General features: G+C 39.3%; 1 protein-coding gene across 5 annotated transcripts in view; it reads left to right on the top strand.

The window, feature by feature from the left end:
• ASPH (aspartate beta-hydroxylase) overlaps positions 1-21,434 on the top strand; it is a 210,560-nt gene that overhangs the window by 158,348 nt on the left and 30,778 nt on the right. For all 5 annotated transcript variants that reach the window (XM_027567486.2, XM_027567471.2, XM_035727294.1 and 2 more), the window contains 3 exons: positions 813-911; positions 2,968-3,057; positions 7,978-8,115. In XM_027567486.2, the coding sequence (XP_027423287.1) occupies positions 813-911; positions 2,968-3,057; positions 7,978-8,115 (327 nt within the window). The remainder of the gene's footprint in view (positions 1-812; positions 912-2,967; positions 3,058-7,977; positions 8,116-21,434) is intronic.

Raw genomic sequence — 21,434 nt, 5'->3', positions numbered from 1 at the left:
TCCCACTCAGGCTGAAGGATGAAGAGAAGCCACAGGAGATTCAGGATATCCATCTGTATATTCACTCTACTCAAATCTTCTTCATCTCTCACTTTTGTTCCATGCATTAGTTTGTCTGTGCAGCTTCACAAGTTGAATGTTGTTGTTTTGATTTCTTACTGCTAATATTTAATTTAAAGGCATTCTGCATAATTTATCTTTAATCATAATAAATGCATATGATAATAAACAGTGATTTGACTTATATTAAATATTTACTTGGGTTTTATCACAGAATATTGGATTTGCTCAACACTTTATCCTCGGTCCTTAAAATGGTCTGGGCGTTCAAGAAATTATTGTTAAATGAATGGATCATGGTATATTACAAATGCAAATCTAAATTTGCTCTTATTTTAAGGCAATGTGTAAAGTATGCATATAAAGAAATATATGATAACCCTTCAGAGTTGACTTTAAATACAGCAAATTTAAAGCCGTTTTTTACCCTGATCACTAACAAAATGTTGAGGTCATATAAAGGTTGACAGATGCGTTGCTGATTTGCACTGTTCAATCAGTGCTTTCATGGTCATTGCCTTTTCATTCATTTCTTCCTTCTCGAAAAACTGATGTATAGATGTGCAAGCATTTTGAGTTGACGAGAAATGGGAGCATTAAACCTAATATCGCAATGAGACAAAACACTAGTGTTTTAAGCTGTGACATCATAATCTGCTCCAAGCACAGCAAAGCTAATTAAAATTTGCTTTGACAGCCATTTGTAGAATTTGTAGTCAGTTACAATAGTTTTCTGTTTCCTTTGAGTTTAGGTTCTGAATGTGACACCGAACGACGGCTTTGCTAAAGTGCATTATGGCTTTATCCTGAAGGCGCAGAACAAAATTGCTGAGAGCATTCCCTATTTAAAGGTAACTGTCCCTGCCCTTCCTCTTTTTTCATCTTCCGATTCCTTTGAATCATTTGGACTCCCTTGATTATGCATTGTCAATTGATTGGCATGCACTGCTGAGTCTTTTCATCTTCAAAATGTACACCCTCTGACCATGACATTCATAGGCAGTGATTGAGAGTGTTGGATGTGGAAATGCCAACCATATGAGCAGAGATTATTTGGAAAGGAACGTTCTGAAGAAATTCGTAAAACTGTAGTTATTAGTTTTTATTTAAATGGGAAAGGTAGACCAAAATTACTAATATAAAATATAGGCAATGCATTAAATGTTCCTTTTACAGTTTAATTATACATTCAGTCTAGTTTGAACAGGACTCATGACAACCCACATGAACTACAGTAATAAATGTTGCCTGAATAGGTCAAACCCTAAAAAATGTGATAGCTCAAAATATTCAGATTAAAATATGCTGTCTTTTTTTATCTTGTATATCTAGTTGCGAATCCTTGCAGATGCACCAGAATCACACTTGTTCTAGCTAAGGGCTGTTCAACAGAACTTTCTGTCACAGTGAAAATGACCTTTATTTGTATGCTTCAATATGGTAGTAGCCACTGGCCACGTGTGCCTCTGGGCACCTGAAATGTGGCTAATATGATTGAGGAACTGGGTTTCTAGCTTTCATTTTAATCTAAATAGTGACGTGTACCTAGCAGCTACCATATTAGACAGGTAGATGATGGACTACTTGAGAGCTTTTTTTTTTTTAAGTAGTATACATCACACTTCCATGATCTCTTTCTTTCACATGACTTAAATCAGAGATCTCAAATAGCAACCCACTGATTGCAAATAGCTTGCATATTTTATTTGGCCAGCACAGTTCTATTAAAAACAATTTTAATTGCTTACTTTAGTTAAGAATCTAAGCGTTTTGTATAATCATGCAAATTTCTGATTTCTCTTGAAAGATCACATCTGGCCCACATCCCAGCACAGGAGAAGAGCAATGTTGTCCCCTTGAGGTGGCCTGCACCCCACCCCCCCAGTCTGTCTCAGCTGTCACCGGGCATCTCTAAACCTTTACATTCCCTGCCAGGACCCTCTGGGCATATGGGTTTCTCTGATTGAAAGTGTTCCCCTTACATTTCCTTTGACATAATAAGGGACTAATAGTGCTCTCCCTGCTTCAGAGATGGGGAAACAGAGAGCTGGGTCTGTTAGTTAACCTGTCAGTCCCTGATTGCGGCTCTCCTCTCCTGAGTGATGCTATTCCTGTTTCTTGCTGCTACTTTCCAACATTATGCAAATAAAATTTCTCCCCAGTGAAGATAATGGATTTCTGATGAAGAGCCCTGAAAATGCAGAGTTTTAGAAAGAATTTCTTGACATTTAGATTTTTTTTTTTACCTTTGTCCTTCTTTTGCTTTTCTAAATTCATTCTCTTGCTTTAATATTTTTTCTCTCACTCTCTTTTTTGTTGTTTATATACATCTCAATTCAGTCTGTATGTGGGAGATGGGGTAGAAATCAGCTAAATGTTTTAGCATAGGATTTGTTTAATAACAACTACATTTTCAAAGAGTCCAGCTGGCTTTAATCCTATTGTAAGTTTTGTAAAAGATCTCATTAAAAGGTGAAGATACATGTGTTTCTAGTAGAAAGAAATATTATTTTCACTTGGATCTCTATCACTTCAAACATCTTATGAACAACTAAATATTTTAGTTCAGGAATAAAAAGCCTCCAGATTTGGAGAGCAAATTAAATGGGATAGATACCCAGTCAAGAAATTCTCTGGGGTAGTGATCTGCAGAGATGATTCACATACTAATTTTCTGGGCTTTTACATTGTTAACTAATGATAAATGTATTATTAAATTTAGCTTTATCACCTCTTTTTGCATTTGCATTCTAAATGTTGACCAGTAACCTAATTGCCAAACTTTAAATTGAGATGAATTTTTCTGGGCCTTAGATTTTTGTATGGTATATAAAGATGAAGTAAATTGATGAATTAAAGCTAGTATTTAATTTTTTTCATTAAATATGAACACTGTCCTTTTTACAGGAAGGAATAGAATCTGGGGATCCTGGCACTGATGATGGGAGGTTTTACTTCCACCTGGGGGATGCCATGCAGCGGGTTGGGAACAAAGAGGTAATGAACTTGTGAATTTTTTGTTCTCTTAACAAAGGGTAGAGTTGCAGGAGGGAGGCAGGTAACTCTAGGAGAAATTTATACTTGAAAAAATATTTTGAGCATACACTTTGAAGGTGGTGATTGAAACTGTTTAACTATTTGGCAGCCCAACAACTCCGACAAGCCTAGAGTTTTTGGGATTTTTGACCTATAATTATAGTTTCTTTCAAGAAACTAGCTGAGTAATCATAAGAGCAGCCTCTCCCTTAGTACGTGTATATGTATGTGTGTGAGTGTGTGTGTGTGTGTGTGTGCACACGTGTGGGTCTGGGCGCATAAAGAGATAGGCATTGCCCTGAAAAATTATTTTTAAAATTATGAAATGAAAAGATATCTCTGAAGTTGCTTAAATATTTTAAAAATATTTTAACAGTATGCCTAGATTTGTTTTTATTTTATTTTTGGAATTTAAAAAGTAGTGATTTTTAGAATGCAGTCTTTGTTCAGCTGAGTCCTAAGCAAGCACTGAACCCAGTGGTTAATTATGTAAATTACCTTCTGGTATTTAATACCAAGTTTCAGATGAATACCTGTAGCTCTAGTAATGACAGGTACTGACATGGAAAATGTACTAGCTAAAGCAAGTTATGTGTTTTCTTTGTGATTATTGCTTTTTTTTTTTTCTGAGTACCATGTCAACGTCTTTAAACATAACATTAGATTATTATTAATCATGACATCCGTGTACTGAAGTTCCCAAATTGTCATGATCACCGTCATTGTTTGTGGGGAGTGAAGCCTACCTTTTCTCTTACATCATCACAGGGCTCTAAGCTGGGCTCTCCTTACAGACCTGGATAAAGGGGTGAAGTGAGACACTGAATCTTTGTAACCATTGCCTTCCATATATGTTGTAAAATGCAGTCAGCAAGATAACAACTTCAGGTTTCTAAAATTAATAAGAACATGGAACCATCTGGACAAGTGAGGGTTCATAAGAGCAGGGGGGTTTGTGATGGGGTAATTGCCAGCAAGACACATGAACCAATTTGGGGTAAGAGAGATTTGGATGATTGACACTGTTTTCTTTATACATTACTGTGCATCTGTCCCTTTCCCCTCTAACCTATTAGTCAGTCAACTGGAATAAAATGAAGTATTAGAAGTGAAGAAGGGAAAATAACTTGCTGATTAGTTCTCATTTTTGTGTTCCTTCATGTTTTAGATATAAATGCCTGGTACCTCCTTTGAGTGACAAGGATAAGAAAGATTTTGCTGTGGTATCTAACACTGCATAAATGTTCATGTCTGATTGTTGTAAATGTAATTGTCACTAATTAATTTATCTTTGAACATCTTAGGGTCCAGGGCAAAGACAGATAAAACAAGTCTGCGATTTATTCTCACATCTTAGATGAAAACAGCCCTTCAAGGGCAAAGAATCCACTTACTAAACATTTGTCAGGGGCTTGGGATTTGAACCTAGGGGACTGTTCTATCAGCTTATTATTGTTAATATGCAAAGGACATCACAGTTCTTGAATTTAAAAAATTCACAAGGATTCATCCTTACAGGAGAACAAAAATAAGCTTATAGGAGCCCCATGTCCAGATATTCTCAATCTCGGCTATTGAGTCTGTGAACGGGCAGTCACGCTCTGAGTTTGCGAACCGGGAAGCAGCCATCTTTCGTGTTCCGATTCATGGGGCTCTGCTGAGGCACCAAAAGAAAGGCAAACCCACAGCCTCTGTGCTGCAGAGGCTGACAATGAAATTGTTTTTGCAGAAGATTTTCCTAACAGGTGTGTTTCAAATGGACAGGAAGAGGGAGGGAGACACACCATGATGGTCTTGCAGCAGTTCAGCTGCAGCTGCTCCTGGGATTTCTAGAACCTGCAAACCCACAACTCGTCTCCTACTCCAAGTCCAGATTCCCATGTCTGCTGCCTGCTTAGTGTCCCCACACGAGAGGACGGCTCCCTTGTCTTCCCCTAAACCGTTGTTCTTCCTGGGCTCCGTCTCTCATTTGATGATATTGCCCCCTTCTCTCCAGTGAAGTCAGAACCAGGTTCGGGGAAATGGGCTTCCTCAGCCTCTGGCTCCCATCCCACCTTCCCGCCTGCTCGCTCAGTGTGGCCCTTTGTCACCATCCACCCTCAGGCATGGCTGGACAAGCTCAGCTGTTGTTTCTTGTTTGAGTCTTAACTTTCTTTCAGGCCATCGTGTGTTCAGAAACCCTACAGTGCAAACTATACATAAAGTCGTATGTCCAGGGGATGGCACTCATGGTCTCCACAGTCTAGCGGCAGCCAGCCGTTGTCACCACAAGTGTGTCTCGTGTGCCCCACCGTTCCTGCGCTCCAGGTGGGACAGGCTCCAGCTGAGGCCACACCTGACACACAGGGCCTGGGCTCTTCTGTGTGGAGACTGTTCTGTGGACATTATTATTTCTGTGTAGTGAGTGAGTGAGTGTGTGTGTGTGTGTGTGTGTGTGTGTGTGTGTGTGTGTGTGTATAACCCACACCTGGCGGTAATTTGAAGCATAGAAGACGTTGATATAAAACACATGTAAGAAGGGATCCCCAGGTGATCTTTCTGTTTATTTTCATATCCTTGATTAGAGGCATAAAAGGGAAATAGTAAAGAGAATTTTCAGAAGATTCTAACTTGATCATTGATGTTCTAGCAATTTGTACTGTAAGAAAGCAATCTGACTGATTTTATTGGGTCCTCTATATAATTGAAGACAATTTCTTAAAATTCCCGACATATCATTGTCACGGTTTTGTGTCTTTAAAAGTTGAATAGCAGGGGGCTACAAAATGAAGGGTCCTCCTGGACTGACTTTGAGTGTGAGAAAAGACCTTATAGATAGTTTAAACACGGCACTGTAAGCAAAGTGACTTGCCCAGGCATCCAGCATGGTGAATATTAGGTCCAGGGCTACATTCTGGCTTCTGACTCCTAAACTAGAGCTATGAGCTTTGCTGGTTTGGTTTTCCTATAGTATTTTTTTTCCTCACTTCCGACTGTGTGCCTGGTCCATAAAATGAATTGCTGCTGACTCAAGCATTCAAAAAAAATCACCTGTTATAATTAATATTGTTGTTCACTTTAACCCTGAAAGGTATAGGAAATAAAATCCTAAATTTAAATTGGACAGAAATAACTTAAAAAGTCAAATAAATTTCAGAAGTAAAATGTTATTATTATTTTTTTTAAATCAGACAATGATTAGCCATTTTAAGTTTCTGGCTTTTTAAGAAACTCCTTTATGGCTACAACTTACATGTATTTCAAGGAAAACATAGAAGAATGATTAGTGGATACGTTCTTGATTTGAGATATTATTGAGAAAGATAAATAAGAATATCACTTTTGATAGTTTTTTTCTTTTTTAATGACACAAAGATAGGAGGAGAGTGGAATAAGTTGCCAGAGCCCTGGGTTATAGTTCAAGATAATTTAGCCTTTATAAAACTCAGTTTCAACATTTGTAAAAATGGACATATTTGAGATTATTAGATCAAATGTGATTGCACATGGAAAAGTGAGTAACAAACTGGAAAGTGTTACTGAAAATACAAAGTGGTATTGTTATCACACTTGACTTTTCTAATGAAGGAAATTTTGACCTAAGAATTTTAAGACTTTTAAAAGGTAATATTTTTTACATTTAATGTATATCTGGGGGGGTGCCCAGATGGCTCAGTCATTTGGGCGCCCGACTCTTGGTTTCAGCTCAGGTCATGGTTTTGGGGTTGTGAGATGGAGCCCTGTATCAGGCTCCACGCTCAGCAGGGAGTCTGCTTGAGATTGTCTCCCTCTCCCTCTCCCTCTCCCCTCCATGCCCACTCTCTCTCTCTCTGAAATAAATAAATCCTTAAGAAAAATAATAATAAAAATAAAGTATATCTGGAGTTTTATGAAGATACTCTTTTGAATATGTTCTTAATCCACCTGATATTAAATGCCTGTGTTTAATTGATCAAAGTGTGTATTTGAAATCACTCTTCAAAACGTCATCATTAGCTCAGACTTAGAGGCATGAGGGCGATACTATTAAGGACAGCACTGGAGTGTCGTCCAACCTGAAGACAATGGAGTGAGCATGTGCGGTGCAAGAACCTTGTGGGGAGGGCCCCTAGGGAGCATATGGTGAGGGTGTCACTGGAAGGAGACATATGGAGCAGCATACTCTGCAGCCAGCTGTCCCTGAAAAGGCTAGTCTTGGAGGCGAGTCATATCGTGTTACAACTAGCCTAAAGCCACAAATGTTATCCCTCGTGGCAGAAAAAAAACAAAAACAAAAAGGAACCAAAATTCCCCTTTAAAAAGTCTAATATGGGCTATTGCTATATTTATTGCCAAATCAGAATGATATTTCCTTTCTGTCTATTTAATTTAATGGAGGATTTATACTCTGTTACCTCGGGACCGACTTCTGAAATGCAGACATGGGAAGAAGGTATGTGTGAGAAGAAGTCACTTTTCCTTTTCACAATCCTATTCAGTAAATGCAAATGTCTTTGAAGAAATTATTAAAATCCTTTCCTTTTAAAGGAAACATAAGAGTAGAACTTGAGAAATGAAAGCTAAAAGATAAAATCCATTATGGTTTCTTAGATTATTTATCCACTTGACAAAGAAGTCCTTGACGCTGTGCTGGACGCTCTGAGGAAGACCAAAATGAGTGCAGCACAAATCCGCATTAGGAGAGCATAGAGCCTCAGAGGGAAAATAAAATGCAGACATGCACTTATAAGAATAATATGTCATTATCAGAAACCCAGTCAAATAATGGTATTTTCACCAGTCTAACAAATTTGGGCATCTGACTAGCACACTCTTTCTTTAAATGTTACAAAAGTGATTCTCTATTTTTTAATTAATAGAAATGCTTCCCGTGTACATAGTTCAAGCTTTCTGTTCTTTCAGGCATATAAGTGGTACGAGCTTGGGCACAAGAGGGGCCATTTTGCATCTGTATGGCAGCGCTCTCTGTACAACGTGCATGGACTGAAAGCCCAGCCGTGGTGGACCCCAAGAGAAACAGGCTACACAGAATTAGTGAAGGTGAGTGCTAACTTAGACTTCATCCTCACGAATCGTTGTCTTTTTCCTACTCAAAATCAGATAATGCTTACCACAGAGAGGAATGTCAGGGAGGAGATAGATTTTACATCCAGCGACATTTGCAAAAAGAATCTTTTCATCCCATTAGCCAAAAGTTCAGTTTAGGTGGTGAAGAAAGGAAGTTTTCTTGAAGAGCAATTCGCAAACATTTTGACTTTAGGACCCCTTTACACTCTAAAAAATAGGGAGCACCCCAAGGAGTCTGTGTGTTTGATGGGGGGGGGCTATGTCTATCAATATGATTTTTAGAAATTAAAACTAAAAGAAAAAGTAATATTTATGAATTCTTTAAAAATAACAAAAACCTCATTGCGTGTTAATATAAATAACTTAAAAAATAACTTTAGGGGTGCCTGGCTGGCCCAGTTGGTTAGGCATCCAACTCTTGGTCTCGGCTTGGGTCGTGATCTCAGGCTTGTGAGATTGAGCCCCACGTTGGGATCTGTGCTCAACGGGGAGTCTACTGGAGATTCTCTCTCTCCCTCTGCCCCTCCCCCTGCTTGTCTTCTCTCTCTCTCACAATAAATAAGTAAATCTTATAAGTTAAAAAATAACTTTATTTTCAAAACAAAAAAATGTAGTAAGAAAAATGGAATGGTTTTATATTTTTACAAATCTCTGTGATGTCTGGCTTAATACAGGATAAGAGGGTTCTCATATCTACTTCACGTATACGTCCATTAGAGTGGTGATAGTGTCATTTGTCAAGTAGCGTCTGGAAAATCCATTGTACACCATGAAAGATTGAGTATGAAAAGGGCAAATAACATCCTTATATTAAAAAGGAAATAGTTTTGATCTTGCAGAATCCTTCAAAGGGTCTAGGAATCCGCTGGGTATCCCTGGACCACATTTTGAGAACCACTACTTCTGAGTGGATAGAAAAAGAAAAAAGGCAAATATTTTTAGAACATGTTGTGGCAGATTTGTAGGATAAAGAAACTGAGTGATTCTAACTACTTAATGGCAAAACAAACAAACAAAACAAAACAAAAAAACACAAGAGAAAAATTAGAAGTTTTTATTTTGGTAAATTAAATCCAAATGGTAAGAATGTCTACTTTGTAATTTTGGTAGAGGCTGGTCAGAAGTTTATGATTGCTTTGGTAAGCTCTTTCTTCTTCTTAGATGTATTAATAAAGTGGGAGGTAAATTAACTTGTAGTTTTAATAAAAATGTAAATGTCATCCACCTTATAGGTTAGATGGGCCTCAGTGATCCAGTTTGAGAATCTAACTGCCATCTAGACATTGTTCATATATAAGAAAACACATTCTCATGTTCAGACAGCTGATTTTACATCTCCGATGTGTGTTTTCCAATACCACCGAGCGGTTCTCCAGTTCTCAGAGGACACAGGCTGGGTGTCCTACAAATTTAACTCAATTCTGACACTGTCTACCTAGAGGTGGCATCAGGTTGCACGGGTTAAGGGCCCAGTCTCACAAGACTGCCCCCATTTCAGACACCAGTTGCAAGTTCAGGTTGTCCCCTATGCTTCTCATTGGCTATGGATTGGAGGTGCCCACAACCCCCTCCTTGGGTTTGATTACTTTGTCAGAGTGGCTCACAGAACTCAGAAACATTTATTTAGGTTTATCCCATTATCATGATGAATGTTATAAAGGATACAGATGAACAGCTAGATAAAGAGGCACATAGGATGAGACCCAGAAGGGTCTGAGTGGAGGAACTTCTGTCCCCATGGAACTAGGGTCTTACCTTCTCTTGATCTGTGGATACTTTCAACACAGAAGCTCATCAAATCTTGTTCAAATTTTTAGAGAGTTTAATAGGCAGTACCTATTTCCCCTTCCCAGTGGCTGGTGGATGGGGCTGAAAGTTCTAACCTTCCAGTCATTTGGTCTTTCTGGTGACCAGCCCCATCCTGAGGCTATCTAGGGACCCCTCTTCTAAGTCACCCCATTAACATAAACTCAGTTGAGCTCAAAAAAGATGCCTTTAAAAGACACTCCTGTTATTCAGGAAATTCCAAGATTTTTAGGAGCTTTGTGCCAGGAATCTCGACAAAGATCAAATGTATATCCTATTATACCACAGGTCACCCCCTAGTTTTTGTTTGCATTTTTGTTTTTGTCATGCATCCCTTATAACAAAGGATCATAACAGTTAATAGATATTGGCATGTTACTAGCGTTCCATTCAGTCACTAATAATTAGTCCAGTCCATCATCATACCATTTGAAAATAGCTCCCAGGGCAAGGCCACTCAAGTTGGCAGGCCTCCATTAGCTCTCTTCAGGTCCCAAAAGTATGAGTGGTCCTAGAAATATATGGCTTTACCTTTTCATGCATCTGGTATAATTGAGAGTATCATCTCTTGCCCTGAGCCTCTTTTGAGGTGTTGATATAATATTGGATTTCCCTCCATTACAAAACCCATTTGTTCATTCCCTTACTCTCAGCTACTGTTCCTCCTTCTCTTCATTTATGCTCAATATGTTTCCACTTTTGGAAAGGACATGAGGTTCGACCACTGTGCTGGTCTAGATCATGGGCAGCAATCCTAGTCTAGTGAACACCTGCCCCGCCCATGCAGGTAGGGTAAAGTACAATAAGTAGGTGCAGAACTAAAAGGCCCATTCTTACCACTGGCAATGTAGCTACTGCATTCAGTTATCTGAGAGAGATGGGAAAGGAAGAGCAGTGTTACAAAATATTGATAATTTTGGGATCTGGGTGACAGATATATGGAAGTTAATACTGTTCCCTCTACTTTTAAGTGTTTTACATTTTTCAAAAAAAATTTTTTTTGCTAAAGAACATCTTGAATAGAATATATCTATAAGATGTATAAGACTTCATTGAAGAATTTTTTTCTACTTGGGGAAAGAAAGTTTCAATCTAGTGTCAATTTACCTACATTAAGTAAGTCTTTCTCGACCATACTTAATTCTGTATTTCATTGTAAAAGCACATTGTAAGCATCATAATCCAATTGTAAAGTAGGCTGCCATCAGTTAGATTTGAATATTTTATAAGTCAGAAAACCATGGTGTGGTGACCATGAACGCAGATTGATTTAAAGAGGTTCTCTAGCCAAAGCAGAAATAGTACAGGAAAAACATCTTCCTGGATAAATCTCCTATAGTGAGCACTGTCAGCAGTTCTTTCCATTGTAAAATTTCATCCTACATCGGATGGTATCACACTGAGCTCTTCTGATTCTCTTTCTGCTATCTAATCTTCTTCTCCTGGTCTCTTTGTGAGTTTATTTCTCTACTGTGGCTTTTAGGATGCTTTCAAGTTCAAGTAACAGAAATGCAACTGGAACCTGGCTTAAGCAACAAGGAATTTGATTGACGTGGGTAAAGGAAGCACAGCCTAGCAGTAGGGCGGACTTCAGGGGTTGTGCACCTGGGTGGCAGGTTTTCTTGTTTCTGCACTTCCTCCCTGGTCAACTCTGTCCTTGCACTTGCTTAAGTCAAGATGGCTGCCAGCAGCACCTGGAATGGAAGGTTAGAAAGTATTTGAGAGCTTCATAACATTGTCGAGCCATCACACCAGGCCCAAATGGCTTTCCAGAAACCTCCTAGGAGACCTTGTCTTGGTGATCATAACCATGTCACATGGGCACTCACGATTACAAAGGAGTCTGAGAAACCAAGTAGCTAGCCACAGGCTGGGGCAGCAGGCTTCCAGTAGGAGAAAGAATGTACCTCTCCATCACCCAGGAAACAAAAATCTTTTCCTTCAGTCTGATTGAGCCAGTTAAGTCACATTTCCATTCTGGAAGAATTACTGGCAAGGGGCTATGAGATTATCTTTAAACCAATAGATCAGCCCCTGAAGCCAGGAAAAGGTCAGATTTCTCTAAGTCCAGTGGAATACCTCAGGGGAAGTAAACACATGAACTAAATCACGATTCTGTTAGGAAGGAGGAAGAGGTACAGTGGATGTTTGGAGAGTGACCTCCAGTGTTCAGTGTCCTTGCTAACTGGGGATATGCACTCAGATCCAAACACTATTCTCTGCTCTCTGTTTTCCCTTTCTTGTCATTCATTTTCTAAAATAAAACCTTTCCACTCTGGTTCAACTGCTGTTAAAGTTTCTTGTTAAAGTCTTCTTGTTAAAACCAAAGCTTTGCTCTCCAAATGGATTTTTCACTCATTCTGTTCTATCTCCAACAGACATTAACATTCATTGGGAAAGTTAATTCACCATGTAATCTCATGGCTAATACTTCTTTCCAACTTTATAGTTTTGGTCAGAGATTCAGCTTTACCCAAAATTCCAGGTTTATTTCTGTGTCCATATTTCTTGCCACTGCCCTTTACTGTTTTTAATTTAGCCAAAATTCTTCCTCCCACCAGACCATCCTGTGTGATAGTCTCACCTCCCTTTACCCCTTCCTTTTCTCCTTCTACCCCTTCACAGCCAATTTCTGTTTATCCTTCAGATGTTAGAGAAGTGGTCATTTCTTTTAAAAGAATAAGCATGTATCCAAAAGCACTTTATACATTCTTTTTAAGCATTTATACTGTATTCTAATCACCTCTTTAGTTCAGTGTAGCCCCCCGAGGTCATATGCTCTAAGGTAGCTGGGCCATGTTTGTCATATTCACAACTAGTACAGTATCTGATACATGGTAGGTGCTCATAAATGAGGTGAGTTGGTAGAAGTGTCTATAAAGTCTCTTTTCTCTAGTTGTTTCATAGATTTGTCAGAAGTCCCAGGGATATAAAAATCATACCACTTACATTTCTTACTTATAAGCAGTTGGCACAACATCCTTGTTGGCTTTCCCTGAATGTGGGGGAAATTCTCTTGTATTGCTACTGCACTGGGAGGGATGCCTAGAGAAGAAAAGATCCTCGGGGCCCCCGGGTGGCTCAGTCGTTAGGCATCTGTCTTCGGCTCAGGTCATGATCCCAGGGTCCTGGGATAGAGCTCCGCATCGGGCTCCCTGCTCCGTGGGAAGCCTGCTTCTCCCTCTCCCACTCCCCCGTGCTTGTGTTTCCTCTCTTGCTGTGTCTCTCTCTATCAAATAAATAAAAAACCTTTAAAAAAAAGAAAAGAAAAGATCCTCTCTTTATCTTCTTTCTCAAGGGCATTCTTCTTCCTCAAGGGCATTCTTTTCTAGAAATTTTTGCTGTATAATAGGGAAGGATATTTAGGGTGTCCAGAGTTCCTGTTGAAATTTCAAGTATTTAATTATGCTTATAAAATATTGGGGGGTGGGGCAGGATTTGAGGATGGCAGAGGGAACATCTTTGTACCTCTGCCCCTCCATAAAAGTGAGGAAAGCACTGAGAAGAATTGTCAAAATCAACATTTGCAGAGCTCTGTACATTAACCAAAGAGTTGCAGCAATTTGAGGAACATTTATTCAAGAAAATCTGCTAAGCCTCAGTAAGAACAGAAGGATTTATGGGATAGTAACTTGACTTGCTCTCATCCATTCCTCCCCAGCTCCAGAGAGCCTTAAAAATTAGCAGTCTCACAACACTAGGTGTGAAGACCATGAAGACCACAGTTTTTTGGCCATCAGTGTAAGCAGGTTAGGTATGGGGCTTTTTACAGTTTCATATCCAGAGCACGGTCACTATTTGACCAACTTGTGCTGTTCAGAAAGCCCCATTCTCAGGACAGTGTTGTTATTGACCTCACTCATAAGTATAGCTTTGTTAGTCAAAAGGATCAGTGGCAATTTTTTAAATATTGGGGCAAATGAGAACCTGCCCACTGCAAGAAAATCTGCTTAATAAAGAAAATCTGATGAACAGGATGCCCATGAGGGGCTTTGAAAAGCTCTGACATATTCCTGGGGATGTCTATTCCAATGTATGTATGCCGTGGGGTGCATGCCCAGGAAATGCCCAAGGGGACCCTAGTCCTTTGCCTTTGGTTGACTCTGAGGCTCATCACAGGCAAGAAATGATGGCTAGAACATAGTTTTAAACTGCCTGAGCATTGCAGGCATGCTCCAAAACTCACATAGAGCCTCTCAACAAAAAGAGGGAAGAGTTACTAGTTCAAGCAATTAAGGAAATCTGTGACCATGCATTAGCTGACTATTAAGCTAACCAAGAAGAAGCTTTAGTGGTCATGCATGACAGTAGAGTAAGAGACTTCACAGAATTAACCAAGAAAAGTCCCTAAACAAACAAGTAGTGGCAACAACAAAAATCAGCAACAACAAATGCTGGGGGAGAGTAGATCACACAATAATAATAGTCTCAATGAAAATTACATTTCACACATATTTGAGAGAGAGAGTGAGCGACGAGAGAGAGCGAGCGAGCACAGGTGGGGGAGAGGCAGAGGGAGAAGCAGACTCCCTGCTATTATTTATTATCTCAAATAAATAAAATATAAAAAAGGATATAGCTCACTTAATAGAGGATAATAATAAAGAAATAGAAACATAGAACAGAACCAAATGGAAAATCTAGAGCCACAGCATATAACAGCTTCAGTATAAAATCACCAGAGAGGCTCCACAGCAGATTTGATCTGATAGAGGAAATCATCAGCAAACTTGAAGATAGGTTGATTGAAAGTATTCATACTAAGGAACAGAAAGAAAAGAGAATGAAGGAAACAATGTGTGGGGGCACTGGCAAGTATAACAATATATGCGTTATGGAGTCCTCAGAAGGAGAGAAGAAAGGGAGGTGGCAGAAAGAGTATTGAAAAGATAATGACCAAAAACCTAGCAAATTAGATGAAAAACAGTACTGTACACATCCAAGAAGCTCAGTGAGCTTCAAGTAGGATAAACTTAAGAAACATACCTAGACACTTCTTAGTCAAACTGCCAAAAGCCAAAAACAAAGTGAGTCTTTTGAAAACACAGAGGACTCATTGTGGAAAAGGGATCCTCATTATGATTAACAGCTAATTTTTCATCAGAAACCATGGAGTCCAGGAGGCAGTGAGATGACATTTAAATACAGAAAGAAAAAGGCTGTCAACCAAGAATTCTGATCTAGCAAAACGATCTCAAAAATAGAGGAGAAATTAAGACATTCCTAGAGAAATAAAAACTGGGAGAATTTCCCACTAGCAGACCTGCTCTACAATGAATACTAAATGCAGTTGTTCAGATTGAAATGAAAACACTAGATGGTAACATAAATCCACATGAAGGAAAATGGAGCATTACTAAAGATAACCACGTGGATAAACATAAAAGAGTACATTTTTTTCCCTTGTCACTCTTTTCTTCTTACATATGATTTTTAAAACTGCCAGAGGGTAGACATAGAAATCAGTGAAATAGAACTGAGAGTCCAGAAATAAACTCTTACATTTGTGATCAATTGCTTTTTGACAAGGGTGCCAAGACAATGCAATGGGAAGAGAATTGTCTTTTCACAAATTGTGCTGGGACAACTGGATATCCATATGTGAAAAAAATGAAGTTAGCTCATATGATACACTAAAATGAACTCAAAACGGAAATAGACCTAAATGTAAGAAATAAAACTATAACACTTATAGAAAAAAACAAAGAAGTGAGTCTTTATAACATTGAGTTAGGCAATGTTTTTTTTTTTAGATATGACACCAAAAGCACAGTGACAAAGGCAAAATATATAAAGTAGATTTCATCAATCTTAAACTTTTGTGTTTCAAAGAACACAATAAAGTAAAACTAAAGTCCACAGAATGAGAAGTAGGTCATTATCTGACAAAGGACTTATATCCAGAATATATTAGGAACTCTGATAACTCAATATAGAGACAACCCAGTTTTAAAATAGCTTTTTGATCTACATTACTCCATGCCTAATTTAGATGTAAACAATGCATGCATAGAAATTACTGAATAACACTGAAACAACAACAGCGAATAGCAACTGAAAACCATAGTCTTTTTTTTTTTTTTTAAGATTTTATTTGAGAGAGAGAGAGAGCGCATGCCCACAAACAGGGAAGGAGCAGAGGAAGAGGGACAAGCAAGACAAATGTTGGAAACATTTGTTTTGTTCTCAGCTCTGACCCCTAGGGAAGGTCATTTCACCCTCTGAGCCTCAGTTTCTTTATCTCTAAGTTCAAAATAATTACCTCAGTTTCTCCTCCCCTGCAAGGTTTTAATAAGGCACAAAAATGAAACAAAACCAAACACAACGCAAACCTGCCATCATGGATGTTCCTATGTGTGTTTACATGGAAGCCCTTAACAAGAGTCAACGCTTGGCTAAGGTTCTAGAATGGCATATGATGCCAATTTACGGCAACACAGCGAAAGAATAAAATCTATTATATTCTTTGAATTATTTCAAACTAAAAGGGTGTTTTTCTTCTGAGAGTGAAATTGGTGAGTTTTCAGTATTGGTCAGTGAAAAGAAAATGTCAAAAATTATCTTTATCTGTGATTCTCTTTGGGGATTCACAGTACAGTGTTTAACATTTCAGAAAAATTGTAAACTGTATCTGTAGGTTGGCGCTCTATTTGCTGTTCCAAATTTTTAATCCTGTAGATTGTGATCTATGTCTTAGTACACATCCACACAGGTCGATGTCTTAAATATACACATGCACATATATATTATAGATAATCTGTTTATCAAGCGATTTATTGATGGTATGCACAGAAACCCTCCCCACCAGACTCTTAGCCCCTTGATGTTAGGGACTTGGGGATTTTTGCTTGTCCAGGACACAGCTGAGTGCACTGGTCCCTGTAGGCAGAGTAGGGAGGGAGATGGTACCTTGTCTCACCTTTTAACTTCCTCTGACTAAGAACGTGGGCCCCCAAGCCTGCCAGTGTGGCCTAGGGGGTATAAGGAATTTGCTTCCTGAAGTCCTCAGGCTGGATGTTTCCCCTGGTAACCCAGACTATCATTTCTCCTTTATCCTGGTAGAAGACAACCTTTCTCTGCCACTTTCTAGAAAGCAAACTCCAGTTCTCCGAGACTCTTCTCTTGCCCTGGTGCAGAGTGCCTTATCTTCTCCTTTTTCTTCAGTAAGGACAACGAGAGACTGAATGTAAAAATGGACGATGTCCAGACCATATATAAACCTAGAACCTTGACCCACAACCTGCAGCAGACTGCCTGGGAAACCACCCCCTTTTCTAAATAACCCAGGAAGCCAGCCTGCTGTAAGCCAAACTTTCAGGAAGACAGATTGGCCAGATAGCAATCTCTAGTGACAATCCAGGAAGCTAAAGAATAACTTCTGTAACAATTGGCCCCAAATGTCCAGGACTTGATTAATAACTGACAGCTTGCTTAATGTTTGTCCCTGCCTCCAACTTAGGACCAAGCCAAGAAAGCCAGATATGCTCTCCTAACCAATCACATAGGATGCCTACTTCTCGTTACCTGCCAATAGCCTCCACTCAGGGTACCCCTGAACCCTTTCCTTTTTTCACCTTTAAGTTTTCCCACTTCTTCACCAAAACGGTGATGGTGGCTGACTCCCTTGCTATAGCATGCTGGGAATATATAGCCTTTGTTTTTCTCATTCGGTTGGTCTTTGTTTATTTCCACAATAAGAAATGTCAGATATTTTCTTTTATCTTTACATTCGAACTTGAAAAACAGGAAATCCGATTAAAATGTATTAGTACCAGCAAGAGATTGCTTTTTTAATGCTACTAATTTCCTGCAGAGATTTTATTTAAATTATTGCAAAGAGAGTTTGCTGTGAGAGCATTACACTCACTGACTGTGGCATTTGCTGTGATTCATAACTTCAGCTCCGCACTCGGCGGGATGCCCTCCGCCCTCAGCTGCTCTCTTTAAAGCAGAGTCCACTACTCATGTCTTATCTAGAATATGCTACCCATTTTTCATTATCATGGTGTAAAGTATAGGCATGTTTTGACTAGGCTTCAAGCTGATTTATCTCTCAAAAAATTAGATATGTAATTCCCAAATAATAATTAACTATAACAACATGTTCACAGCCAATTATATAGAATTTGGTGTATATTGTACTAATGCTCTATTGTTACCAATTCCTTCTAACTCCAATTTTAATGTACAGACTTTGCCTAGAATAGTCTTTGACCACATGCCTTCTCTGAATTTAGTGTTGGAACCTTGCAAGGTGCATACACATCTCTGGGACTTCTCAGTTGCCAATACCTGTGTTTTCTCACTTCCCTTTTTTCTTAACAGCTGATCATATGCAGTTGCTTACCTAATCTTGTGTACGTTAATCTGAGCTCTAGGAGTTCTTGTATTATGTTTTGTCCACATGTTAGAAGCATAGCTCTTCCTGCCTTTTTCCATGACCTGTTTTATTTTGTTCCTATAAATGTACTGTCTTCCATGTTGGTGTGAATTTATTCCTGATCCCTTTCCATCTGCTATTTGCCCTCTTAGCTGGAACTGGTTCTCACTTGAATGAACATTTGTGTCATGTGTTGATTGTGTCCCCAAAATTCATATTTTGAAGCCCAGTACCTCAGAATGTGATTGTATTTAGAGACAGGGTCATTTAACAAGGTAGTTAAGTTAAAATGAAGCCATTGGGGTGGGCCCTAATCCAATATGAGTAGTGTCCTTATAAGAAAGGGAAATTTGGACACACGGAGGGACATGTGCACACATAGAGGAAAGACCAGGTGAGGACATAGCTAGAAGATCTGCAAGCCAGGGAGAGAGAGCTCAAAAGAAACCAAACCTGCTGACACCTTGATCTTGGACTTCCAGCCTCCAGAACTGTGAGACTGTAGATTTTAATTGCTTAAGTCACCCAGCCTGTGGTATTTATACATTATGGCAACCTCCACAAACTAATACGATTAGTGAAGAAACTCCCCTTACTTAGCATTCTGCAGTCTTTACTTACTGCCTTAGCAAAAGCATTTCTCTGAACAGTTCAATTTTCCTACATAGAAGAAAATATTTAAAGCTCAAATGGATGAACATTGCTTGTTTAAGACAAAATTAAAAATGATCTTATGTCAGGCTTCAAGCATCATAATCAGTTTTGTCATCATCTGACCACATCGTGGAAAAGGGGGCATACCAACCAAATGATGCAAGGGAAGCATGTAGGCCAAGTGAAAAGAAATTAGGGTGACAATAAAGCAATATATGGAGTAACAGAGTTTGATTGAAAATGTGAAATATGATGAGAAATGTTTTCTTCTCTCTGCTTCCTATCTCTGTCACGTGAAATGGCATCACTTTGAGTTTGGTGATGTTTTTGAAGACGCATTCCAGGGATTACTAAGAGGTTTTGCAGGCTAATGGGATTTTGTTTTCTCAGTTTTACTAGAAGGTCCTTCTAGTCTATGAGAAAAGAAGGAAAATAAATAATAATCACCTATTTGAGATGTATAGAAAATACAGGTGAAGAAGAATTAAGCAGAATTGAGCAATGCATTTAATACCTCCCAAATGAAACCTCACTTAAATGATAACAAAAGGATAAAAAAAGGCAAAAATGACAGTAGAAAAGAAAAACCTCACGTAAATGACAATAAAAATATAAACCTACAAATAAAAAAAAAACAGGAGGGAAACAAGAACAGATGAACGACACCATCGTGTTTTTTGTTTGTCTTTTGAAAATTGAAGAGGGAAGTATCTGACTTGGTGATTCCAAGAAAGCTGAAACCGAAGGAAGTGATTGCTTCACTTCCAAAGTGGGAGGGACTTCCAAAGGCAAGGGATTTAAGGCACCTGCTACTGCAGCAACTGCATGGGCTCAAAGAATGTGCCGCTCCCTACCCGACGTTTCAGATGCCCAGTGAGAAAACCGGCTTGATGATGTGCCCAACGGGGAGGCCTGTCGACCACACGCCCTCCCCTTTTACACAGCTCCCAGTCACTGCCTCAGTCCTGTAGGACTCCCAGCTGAGGGTTGCCTAACACGGAAGAGACCCCTCAACATGAAAGAAGATAAAGAACAAAACAAACAAAGAATGAAGGAGAGCTCAGGGGAAACAAGATGCGGGGAGCAAATGCCAACAGAAATAATATCTGTAAGATATACTCAGAGCAGTAAGAGAAGATAGTGTAGCCACAAGAAAAGAATAGGTAGGATACGTGGAAAGGAAAAGAAACCCAACGAGGGCTCTGTCAGAAATGTGCAAAATAGGATTTGCAAAAATAAGAGTCTCATAGCAGTATTGGAAGCTAAGTCAAGAAAATGTGCCAGAAGGAAAAACCAAAAAAGATTGAAAATAGAGAAGTTAGGAAAACTAGAGGCTCAATTTAATGTGTTCAACAAACAAAAGAAGTTCCAGAAAGAATAGGGACAGAAGGGAGAAGAAATTATTAGGGAAGTAAGACCGGAGAGCCTCCAGTGGAAAAATTGTGAGTTTCCATATTGAAGGGACCCGTAAGTGACCAGCACTTAAGCTAAGGTACAGTTCCAGGAAATTTCAGGAAGCCAGAAACAAAGAGATTTCAAAATCCTCGTCATTATCACCATAGTTGTACTTACACATAGCAGAGGTACTTTTAGCACATTTAACCTTAGAGACTCTTGAGGAAAGTTGTAGTATTTCACCGTCTTTATAAATGAGGAACCTACGGCACAGTGAATAAGTGAATCGCCCAATATCACATAGCTAGTAAGTGGGAGCTAGATTTCCAAACCAGGCAGGCAATCGAGCTCCATACCCACTACACTGTACTGACTTCTATGAAGTTTTCTGAAGGACCCCCCCAAAAAAGGAATCTAAAAGGTCACATCTCCCAACAGCAACACTAAAAGTTGTAATACAATTTGGCATTGTCTTCACAATTCTCAGGAGAGAGTATTTCCTATGTAGAATTCTGTGAACAGGCAAGCCTTCAATCAGGTGTAAGGATAGCTTCAGATATTTTCAGAAATTTAGTGTCACCTGTGCTATGTCCTTTCTTGGGAATAACTAGAATGCAGTAATTAGGAAGACCACTCCAGGGCAAAAGCCTAGAGCAGTTCCCTGATGATGCTTGCCCAGCATGCTCAGACGGCAGCTGGTCCAGATCAAAGCAAGGTAGGTGGCTACTGCAGGATTATCTTCAGAAAAAAGAGAGAAAGAAAGTAGTGGCTTATCTGATGTTTTTGGCAAAGGGTAGAATAGTATCAAGAGATTTTGTATCAGCCTTTCAGCGCTGTAAAGAAGAAACAGTGGTAAGTGCATTAGAAAATGAAGTCAAAGAAAAGGGGGCAGAGGGTGCCTGGGTGGCTCAGTCGTTAAGCGTCTGCCTTTGGCTCAGGTCATGATCCCAGGGTCCTGGGATCGAGTCCCACATCGGGCTCCCTGCTCAGCGGGAAGCCTGCTTCTCCCTCTCCCACTCCCCCTGCTCGTGCTTTCTCTGTCAAATAAATAAATAAA

The sequence above is a fragment of the Zalophus californianus genome, chromosome 4 (genome assembly GCF_009762305.2).
Source record: "Zalophus californianus isolate mZalCal1 chromosome 4, mZalCal1.pri.v2, whole genome shotgun sequence".
Taxonomy (NCBI): Eukaryota; Metazoa; Chordata; class Mammalia; order Carnivora; family Otariidae; genus Zalophus; species Zalophus californianus.
Note: the sequence above shows the minus strand (reverse complement) of the source record. Positions and strands in the feature narration are given on the sequence as shown.